Source organism: Aspergillus nomiae (genome assembly GCF_001204775.2).
Source record: "Aspergillus nomiae NRRL 13137 chromosome Unknown contig00665, whole genome shotgun sequence".
In the NCBI taxonomy this organism is placed as follows: domain Eukaryota; kingdom Fungi; phylum Ascomycota; class Eurotiomycetes; order Eurotiales; family Aspergillaceae; genus Aspergillus; species Aspergillus nomiae.
The window spans coordinates 1-10,452 of NW_015378720.1; the positions used below are offsets into that span (position 1 = coordinate 1).

Consider the following 10,452-nt stretch of genomic DNA (forward strand, 5'->3'; position numbering starts at 1 on the left):
TTTTTCTTTTTAACTTTTGTGAAATTCGTAGTGAAGGAGCACAACAGTAGCTTCAAACTACTGTTGTTGCATTGATTTAATCCTTCTCCGTCTGAGTGTCCATCGACTTGCAGCTTTGTGCATGCTTAGTTTCTCTCTCTCGCTCTCTCCAATTCAGTCAAGATTGATCTCGCTCGGATAATCCAGGAGACTTAATGTGCCCCTCCTTGGGATGGGAGTCTTTCGTTCGGATCCCTCCTTCCCCGTGGCGGAAGATACCAACGTTTGGAATTATCTGAAACCGTCATTTTTGAAACACACACACACACACACTCTCTCTCTCTCTCTCTCTCTCTCTGTTTGGTACTTTTCAGCCTATACCACCTCGGGTTTGGTAGGGTTTGCTGCCACTAGTTCACCTGTTCCTTGTGGTTCCTTTCTCTCAGTTTCTAAAAAGAAACCAAGCGCACACGAAGGAGGAGAGTCCCTGCAGTTCCCTTAGGCTGGCGGCGGACGCATACTTGCGGCATTGATACTGTTCTGTACAATCCCGAATTAAAAGTCCGTTTGGCTCAGAATCGTTGTTGAGGAAGATAGAGTGTCACTTGGCTACTGCATTGATTCCCTCTGGTATCTTTTTCTTCCCTCCTTTACCATCCATCTTGTCATTTCACTGCGTGCTTGGTGACAGTATGCATCGTTGAAACGGGCTCTTCTCGCTCCCTTCCTGTTCTTTTCGTTTTCTTTCTTTCTTTCTTTTTTCTTGTCCCTTGGTTTTATTTTTTATTTTATTTTCCCACCCCTCCTAGGCTGGGGAGAAGCCCTCTCTATCCCCTGTCACAACAACATTCGCTCATCTCAACTAGATTCTTTTAACTACTTTGGTTCCATGGTGGTTTTCTTCTTCTTCCTTTTTGCCTTCATTCACATTGGCTTTCCCTGTCCTTCCCTGCATAGAGGTGACTGGAGCATAGAAGTTACATGTCAATAATTCTCCTCCTACAGTCCTAGTTCTCTGCTTTATAGCCCTTTCCCCTTCATTTACACTGCATGGCAAAACCCTAAGTCCAGGTCTCTCATGAAATTCATTCCTCCTGTGAATGTCCGACCCTGATTCAATGTCTACTGTCCATCTCTGCCACTCGTTGCGTTGCGAACGTGGTTTATGATTGCTTCCTGAGCAACCACGTGTTTATACGTTGAGTAGACGCATCATTTCATTTGGGAGGCTCTTTTGGTCATTTAATTATCATCCTATCTTTCGTTTGGTGTTTGTTTTGCTTTATATGTGCTGCAGCGTAGTCGCGTGACGCGTTTTACCTTCTCTATACATTCGTTATAGCTTGACTCCTCTGGGCTCCTCTGTCTTTCTTTCTTTCTTTCTTCCCCCTCTCTGAATTGTTTGTCGGATTATCTGTTGAGGGAAGCCGGTCGTATTCGCTTCCATGGTCACCTGGATATGTCGAATCTACCAGAACGACCATGGACCGAGGAGGAGAAGGTAAGAAAGGATATTATATTCTTTATCCTCTACTGTTTTCTGTTTTGATCTTACTGTCGACGGCCCACAATTTTTACTTGACTTCACAACTTGTTCTTCTCACCGATGAACTCCGAAAGCCCCGTGCATTATCATCTATACAAACGGTTTGCTGATGGTAGATATTCTGAGATTTAGTACACTTTGCTTACTGAAATATTGAAGAAGGCTGGAGTACCCTCTAGTCACCTAGTTAAGATGGTCCAAGATTTCAATATCACCCCAAGCTGGGCGGATATACCCCTTCCTCCAGGTACAGACTGCTGGCACCTTGCTCTTGCCCTTTGCTACTCTGAAGCTCGGCTTTATGAGACTCACGCCCTACCTGTGTCGTTCTCCGGCTGTTTCGCAAAGAAGGATATTTCGATGTTCGAACCCAGCTTTGCTGATATCATTCGTTTAGGCCGTTCTCTCAACTCCTGTCAGGTGGCATTTTACAGTATGTGTCCGCAACATGTTCAATTACCTATCAATCCAAGCTTTGCACCTTTTCCTCCTCCGCGCCATGAATCCTCGGCACCTCCAGCCCCTGTGCTTGACAACAGCCAAACCCGAAAGCGCCTTCTTTTCCCCTCAGACAGACCCACCTTAGCGCCGCGTGCGATACAACCCCGACCAACGACCAGTACAGCTTCGTTCAGTAGTGAGAGTGGTGCGTCAGCCCTGTTGTCCCCAGGTTCGGAGAGCATGCCATCCCGAGGGGAACCACCACGCAAGCGCGGTCGACCCAGCAAAGCCGAATCAGAGAGACGAAGAGCAGCCGCTGAAGCTCGCGGAGAAACTATCCACCTCCGAGGCGAACTGGTTCTAGCAAAATGAAAGCTCCTTCTACACCAACCAGTCCCTCAAACATAGAACCTCTGGCTGCCTCGTTCATTCCTCATGCTAGTGGCAGTCGACACCCAGGTGTACTACGATCTGATCTGCATTACGTACCCCCGCCCGGAAGACCGCCGAGACTTTCAGGACCAAATGAAAATCAGGGGATGAGGGATATGCCCCATCGTGACATAGGGCCTCCAGTGAGAGACTTGCCACGACCAGCGGAAATGAGGCAGAGACTACCTTCCCCGCAAACACTACATTCAGGCCAGAGGGAGACGATCTCGCGCATGGAGCCTGGGGAGCGACCCTTTGAGGCACCCCCACCAGATCGGATATCTTTCGGTGATAGCAGCCGAAGATCTCTCCTTCATAGATGCCCAGATGAACCACCTATCTCAGGTCCGGAAGTGCCTCTGCACACTTCGGTCGAGAAACGAGCCGAATGACCTTCAATATTCTGGGTACCCGATCATTTAAGTTCGCTAGTTTAAAAAGCTATTGAGACATGATGAATGAATTACACTGTCGGTTATGACATAGATAGCATTGATTTGAACACACAAATCTCACTTATTATGACCTGTGATGAGTTACTAAAAATGAAGGCTACGAGCAGCATGCACCACCGCACTTGCTTTCTTCTTTGTTTCAATTCCTTTTGCTTCAAATTCGGTGGGCGAGTTAATGAACTCAGCAACGCATTCCTTGGATATCTCTTCATTTTTATCGTCATATCTGAGCTGGCAAGCCTGATATATCATTACAGGTCTAGCCAGTGAACCTGACTTTTGTCCTGTATGTGTTTCTGGCTCATAGAACTGGTATAGGGAAAGTCAACACCTTGTCACTCGCAAACGAGCCCTGGGGATAACTTAATACTATTATATTCCGTTCATTTCAAGTGCTGATGCTGATGCTCCTTAACAAACTGAGTTGATATGAATATCACGCTTTTTCATCCCGTGATTTTTGCACCTTCGCTTCATTCTTTAGCCTTTGTCTACTTTATCCAGGACAGTAATCTCTTGGGCCTCTAGCTGTGTGTTTTGGTTTTTGACCGTTTCTCTGGAGGCACAAAGGGTTTCGATTTAACTGAATGCTGAATATCTTCAAACGCTGCACTGTTTGATCTAATCTCCATGACCTTTTCTTCGGCTTTCCAGCCTCCTAATTGGCGACTCATTTCAAATGTTAATGCCCTGTTGTGTACGTTTATGTTTAAGATGGTATAGATCTGGTATATGTACGGATCTAACCTTTGAAAGAGATGAGAGCCATTCCACAAGCAGCGTAACATCCCTCACATCTACAAGAATACAGGCAACCTGCCCACAGACAGAATGGAAAATTGTGCAACGTCATTGTGTGCACAAAGCGCTGTTGCCCTTACAAAGTATATATATATATATATATGTATGTATGTATGTATGGTATGTAGCATGACATAGCCATACAGTCTTGGACAGCAGAAGATACTTGTCATTACATAGCTGCCAGTATGCAGATATCAGAGGGGAATAACTTCACAAACAAAGGTCGCGTGGAGAGTCCTCTCCCAGATTCTAAGTGCCCTCAAGGAAAAAGCCTTGAAAACAGCTCAAATTTCGGCGATACTTCCAAGGGTTAGTGTGACATCTGTCCACGGCTGTAGCGTGCCCCAAGGTAGAGAAGCATCGAACTATGTTGAGCGTATCGATAAGCGAAAACGCTATGGATGCAGTTAGTGAGGCAGAATGTTGAGTGAACAGAACCTATTCTTGGTGCGGAGTTCTAGCCGCCATGCCTTGCATTTGTTGTTGCCTTTGCAGCTCTAGCTGAACCCTTATTGCACTCACGGCAGAACTCAGACTTGGTCCCGATGGTTTAGCGAGTCTTTTTCCAATTTCGGGGACTGTGCCAGGGATTTTTTCTTCTACTAATTTCATTACTTCGTCTTTTCCTTCCACACGTCGAGTGAGGTACACCTTCGGCGTAGTGCCCTGACGAGGAAGACTGCGGATTCGGATACGCTCAATCTCCTGCCGATACGCGGTCTCATAGATATCAAACTCTGCTGCACCCGGTGATTCGCTCACAACAGGGCATGAGTCGATTTCAGAAGGTTCTGCAGATAGCATGCTATCCGGTTCATCAAAGATGTAGTCCATCTCAGAGTCGCCAGTATTCGTAGGCGGCGAGCCGGTATAAGTAGAAGGCCCAATGAACAAGAACGGAAACTCTTCCTCCAAAGGATCTCGTGCATGTCCACGTGTTCCCTCTATGCTGCGCTTAGTAAGAACCGAGCTTGTCCTCGACAGTGGAACTTGAGGAGATGAGGATCCAGGTGTGGTTATGGTCTGCAAGTCATCGAAAGATGTTCCTGGTACTTTGCTGCTAGGTATGTAGCCCGAGTCATTTCTCTCAGGCCCGACGCTTGCAGTCTGCTTACTGCTATCGGACACCACAGGTCCTTGATTCCCAAAGATACTGGAGTCTGTGTTGTCTAGGAGCTGTTGTAAGCGTGGTTCATCGCAATTCAGATGATATCCTTTGAGAACGTCATCACGTTGCCAGGCATTTCTGTTGTATGTGTTTAGGCTCTGGCTTTTGTTGGAATTTAAAACAGTACCAGCTGCGAAGCTTTCTTCTGGTTCCATTTCAAGGGGTGGTTGGACAAAATGCGTCTCGTACTCTTGTCCAAGAATACTCTGCATAGGTGGGTCTGCCTTGGCAGGGTCAATTAGTCTCTTGAAATTCTTCACGGCTTTCATCTGTGGCTCCTTGTTAGCTTGCCTCAAGATGCAATCAAGTCTGTATAGAGCTTACCACAGCTAGGACATGACCAATCGTCTTTGTGATAGCCAAATTCATTTCCTCTTCAGTAGGGAGTCCAACTATTTCAGCAGTATTTTCGCTCTCTGGCAATAGTGGATCTATCCCATCCCTTGTGACCCAGGGGTGTTCCTGAGTTTCTTTCTGTGAGCAATGCTTTGCTATGGAAGTAGAAAAGGCTCGCGCCACTTACTCGCAAATCACTCATTTGGATCCTTTTGGCCGGATCTTTCTCTAGAATCCGTGACATCAGATCCTTGAAGTTTTCATCGGTTTCCCCCTCACATGCCACTGGGTCACTCTTAATAGCCTCATACAGCTCGAAGATGCTCTGCTTCTCGAAGGGCAATCTGCCGTACCGCAAACAGTACAACGTAACACCCATAGACCATATGTCGGCCGCTTTCCCCGAGACATCCCCGTGTTTGATAACACATAGCTCTGGTGGGAGGAAAGCAGGTGAGCCAGCCGATTTCGCCGTGAACATATCGGAGTCTTTCTCGAACATCTCGGATACCCCAAAGTCCACTACCTTGAGAACGTCATCGCTCGTTATCAGGCAATTATCTGGTTTTATATCGCGGTGTACAATGCCCTGAGCGTGCAGATATTCTATTCCCAGGACCAGGTCGCGGAACCAACAGCGACAGAGTTCGTCATCATATGGGTCGGCTCTTTCTTCAAGCCCAACTTTCATAACCACCCCCTTCTTACACATCTCCATAACCATGTATAAAGAATCCTCTGTCGGGTCGTCTAAGACCTCAATCAGAGACACCAGGTTGTGATGATTCAGTTTCTTCATGATAGCTATCTCTTCTTTGATAAGGTAAAGGGCATTTCTCTTTTCATCTGGATCTTCCAGAGAACGACGGTGAAGTGGGGAATTGAAGCCATCTGACGGGCGCTTAGGACCTCGAGGTCTCCGTAACAGGTGGGATTGGGCGCGTTTCCTAAGCCGTGCCTTGGAGAATTCCTTGACGGCCTTACTCAGTGTACAGTCTGTTAGCTGGGGGTTTTGCTTTTCCTTTGCCACGATATATGTCCATAACCAAGCTACCAAGACAGAAAGAAGGTCTTACGTATTCATTCCCAAACTGATCCGTAGCAAGATGCACGGCTCCGAAAGAGCCCCTGCCAATTTCTTGTTTGATAACATATTGGTTGATTCTGTGTTCAGCGGTACCATCATCCTGGCTGGTGGTATATTCAGATCGGGCATCCAGAGTTTCCTACCGCCAGTCCAGTTAGCTTCCTACAGAGAGAAATGAAACATATTCTCTGAAGAACCACCTTGACCGGGCGTCTAGCTATTGGGTTTCGGCGATAATGCCTTCGTGGACTCTCATATGAAGGTGTCGAGCTGATACCGTGGTTTTTAGCAACCCGCTCAATCACTAGAATGGCTGGGAACCCGCAGGAGACAAAACATAGAAAATGGAGAGGGAGAAGAAGATCAAGATGTTGTAGAGCTTACGCATAACGAACTGGTCGCGGATGACGAAGACCGGGGCGACCACCGGAAAATTGATTAGCATCCTGCGAGGAGAGGAAGGCATTTTCGTTGGCCATTGAATACGATGAGCAACTAAAAGGTAACAGGGAGATCCCCAAAATATCAGAGGGAGAACGTTTAAGTTGGGGATGTCTAATTCTCCGTTGAGAGAGCAGACACGCGAAACCCGGATGCCTAGGCAGATGTGGGGAAGAAAGTGGGCTGCACAAGAGAACAAGAGGCGACAACGCTAGGACGTTGTAATGGACCTATAGGAGATATAGTAGGCGGTCGAACCTGTAATTTGGGGAAGACACGCAGAAAAAGGAAGGGAACAGAGATGAAGAAGAAATAGGGACTAGAGGGAAATAAGAAGGATGCCACTACAGTATATAGATATACCTATAAATAAAACACGGAAGAAAAAAAGGGAATCTTGATAGTTTCCACTTTCTAATTGGGATCCTCAGGCACAAGTCAATCTTTATCGATAAACAAAACATCTGATCTTATTTTGGACCGCTCACCGCCCACGAGCATACCGATCCGTCCACCTAAACGAGCCTAATTCAACGGTCTCTGGGGGCACATCTTTGTATAACAACCTTCTCCCCTATAGATCTCCGCACTTTAATTCCCCTTTGTCAGGTCAGCTTCCGTGTATACTTCTGTGGTGAATTGTCTGCTATCTCCTGACCGTAATGGTTGTTTATTCCTTCTACATTTTTGACCGCCATGGTACGTGCCTCTGCCTCTTAACCAACCCTCAGCAAAGGTATACTGACTGCTCTCACTTCTTAGCGGAATGTATATACAAACGACGTTGGGTGCCCCGTCCACCTTCGATTATTGGAAAATCCTCGCGCCCAACTTCAGAAGCATCTGCCACTCCCAATGCATTGCCTTCCGTGCTGGGTCAATCTGCGCGGACTACCGATGACGATGCTAAGCTGATCTTCGGCACCGTCTTCTCCCTCCGGAATATGGTGCGCAAATTGGGGGGTGAGGATGATAGGTGAGCGCAATACCCCATACGACTGCTAACTCAGGAGAAGAGGTTGATACTGACGGTCGAAACATGGCATTCAGCTTCGTTACCTACCATACCAATCAATACAAGCTCCATTATTACGAGACGCCTACCAACATCAAATTCGTAATGCTTACCGATCTCAAGAGTCCAAGCATGCGAATTGCATTGCAGCAGATCTATATCAATCTTTATGTTGAATATGGTATGCAAGCTCACGAATTGGAAGACTTCACCGGACGCTAATGTGAGGATATTGTCTTAGTGGTCAAGAATCCGTTGTCCCCGGTCGAACATCCAGGCGGTGTGGGTGTAAATAATGAGCTTTTCGAGGAGTCTTTGGAACAATTTGTGGTATATCTGCCATTCCTGCTCAGCTCAACTTAAGCGCTGACACAGTAACAGACGCGTGTCCTGTCATGAGAACTCGCGGACTCTAGGGTCTCCATCAACTTGGTCGTCTGTGCCTCTTCGAAGTGGACGGAGAAGCCAATCGTGCAGTAGACATAAGATCAACTTGTCGGGTATCTACAGAAAGAGAATTCGATAGATTCCGGAGTTAGCGTTCCTCGCTTCTCCCAAGGCAGCCCCATGAAAGACGCATCACAAATATGCGTAGCCTAACCCGGAAATTACTATCAACCCGGAAGGGTCGTCCTACGGCTAGTATCTTCCAAGAGTCTCAAGGCGCGAGGGCAGTGTCATAGCCGTGTTGCTAATGCACCTGTGTGATATGCATCAGATTACTAGATGCAAACTATGGGTTAGAGGATAATAATCAGCTCTCTCAGGCTCTGTGGCGGCTGATTTCACACTATGCGATTGCCAAGTACCAAATCAATAACCATGCAACTAAAACAATATTTGTTTGTCGAGTACATTATGGCACAGTACATTACCCACGGTTTCACTTAAGATGAATTACACATCAGGCCTTTAATGATTTAAAGCATTAGAAAATTCCACCCGTGGCAGATCTTCCAGACTGTCCATAACGAACATCCTCGGGTAGATCGTCCTCATCACGTCCTTCACTATATCCATCCTGAGTACGGGGCTTTGCGTGACGTAAGCGGTCGCCACGTAAGATGTTGCTTCTGTCGATAGCCTCTCTTTCGTCGTTCTCTGCAAGCTGGTTAGCGAGCCTCGCGAACGCTGGACAAGTATAAAACCTTACCTAGTTGTTGCGTACTGTTGGAGAATGGAGGCTGGATAGGATCTTCTTCAACATCTTCGTCCTTTTGAACAGGGATCTGACTCCTTAGCTCGGAACGCGTTTCATGGGCGTAGGTATTATCTCTGACTGTTCCAGAAACAGGGGAGGAATCATTCTGAGCCTCGTAGCGGTCTTCGGCTTCTCTTTCGTAAGGGTTCGACATGGTTATTCAAACTATCGGCGATCTCATAAAGGATATACAACGTATTTGTTATGGGCATATATGTAGAATGCTATGGAGTGGGAACAATAGCGAATATTTAAGCATTTCAGTCCCCCCATCCCAACGCACTTTTGACATCAGATGGCCGTCATCCTTATGTATGGGGCGAATTGGGTTTTCGATAAGGTTTCAGATTAGATCGGTCGATGTGATGCAATTCGAAGGGTTCGATACTAGATCGGTACAATCTCACTTCTGTGTACGTTGATACAACCTATACGGTAGCTTATCTGTGGATTGATACTTTGTGTAGTATGCCAAGTTTTTTCTGACTTGAGTCGCTGATATCTTCGACCTGAGCTTCTCATGAAGTAGCTCATGAGTAGGCAAAATAGCAGGAAACAGTCGTTTTGAGGTAAGGGGAGGTTCCACTCATAGCAATGATTACTACTGCGATATGGAGCTGCTTTCAGGAAGCAAATCTTGTCCAAAAATACGTAATATTGATCAATGTCAATGGCAGCTCTGGCCACAACTATGACATAGAAATGATTCAGACTGAGGTCATCCGTCCCAAGATGTTTAGGAGATTGCTCGTTCCGATATCAGATCAAGATCGCCAGGGCTTTGCTCCTTAGACGATGATGTCCGCTAGTTAAATCATTGCCTTCACTCCAGAACAAAGAAATCTAGTACCAGCAGGTAGCCTTGAGAATGAGAGGGCCGGTTCCAATGGATGTTAGTTATACATCAGTGGTATTATGTAATATTCACAAATTCTCCCATGATTTCGGTAGATACACACCCAGCTACTGGTAGGTATCTGGACTTGATTTTGCTCAAGTTAGTGGTAGGGGTTATAGCCTTCCAGTGACAAAAAGACAAATCAATCACCCATACAAGCCTATTACAGAACCGAAAAGGCACGATTCAGTAGCATGCAGTGGGGGAGACCAGTCCATACTGCTGTACACTGCTTGAAAAGGAATTATTGTGCTAACCCAAATACTGGACAGAGCTATCCTGAAATGTGTCTATGAAATGTGAATTGAAGTGTACAGTATATCTACAATTCACCCCATATGACCATGCCGAATATCACCTGACAAATTCTAATGCAGTGTACGACATAAATTAGCAAGAGAAAATGGCTCGTGCGCTCCCACACACAAAAGGTTAAGTTTCAGAAACAGCTTAATCTTGTTCGGGAAGGCCAAAGGGATGTACGAAGCTTGAACTTTGACTCGCGGCAATTCATTCGCTTAGGGAAGGGGAGCCCCATAAACTGCGTAAAGCAGACTGGTAGCCCTTAGGCCCCGCTTTGTTCACCGTAGCGTACGCCGAGTACTGGTTGTATGGAGTAGGGAGCAGTTAACGGACAGTAGATTTAGGG

The 10,452-nt window shown here is 46.4% G+C and overlaps 3 protein-coding genes across 3 annotated transcripts; 1 reads left to right on the forward strand and 2 right to left on the reverse strand.

Moving 5' to 3' along the window:
- Positions 1-4,095: 4,095 nt before the first annotated feature.
- On the reverse strand, positions 4,096-6,714 carry ANOM_011521 (putative calcium/calmodulin dependent protein kinase; the record flags this gene model as incomplete). Its single annotated transcript, XM_015556777.1, has 6 exons — positions 4,096-5,094; positions 5,150-5,287; positions 5,349-6,140; positions 6,238-6,387; positions 6,446-6,561; positions 6,633-6,714. 6 exons carry the CDS (start codon positions 6,712-6,714, stop codon positions 4,096-4,098), a joined length of 2,277 nt encoding a protein of 758 aa, XP_015401128.1.
- Positions 6,715-7,351: 637 nt separating this feature from the next.
- ANOM_011522 (TRAPP subunit BET5) lies at positions 7,352-8,067 on the forward strand (the record flags this gene model as incomplete). Its single annotated transcript, XM_015556778.1, has 4 exons — positions 7,352-7,388; positions 7,452-7,665; positions 7,740-7,885; positions 7,946-8,067. The coding sequence occupies 4 exons, from the start codon at positions 7,352-7,354 to the stop codon at positions 8,065-8,067; spliced, it is 519 nt and encodes a 172-aa protein (XP_015401126.1).
- Positions 8,068-8,632: 565 nt separating this feature from the next.
- ANOM_011523 (uncharacterized protein) lies at positions 8,633-9,059 on the reverse strand (the record flags this gene model as incomplete). The annotated part of the gene is made up of 2 exons (XM_015556779.1): positions 8,633-8,805; positions 8,858-9,059. 2 exons carry the CDS (start codon positions 9,057-9,059, stop codon positions 8,633-8,635), a joined length of 375 nt encoding a protein of 124 aa, XP_015401127.1.
- Between the last annotated feature and the right edge of the window lie 1,393 nt (positions 9,060-10,452).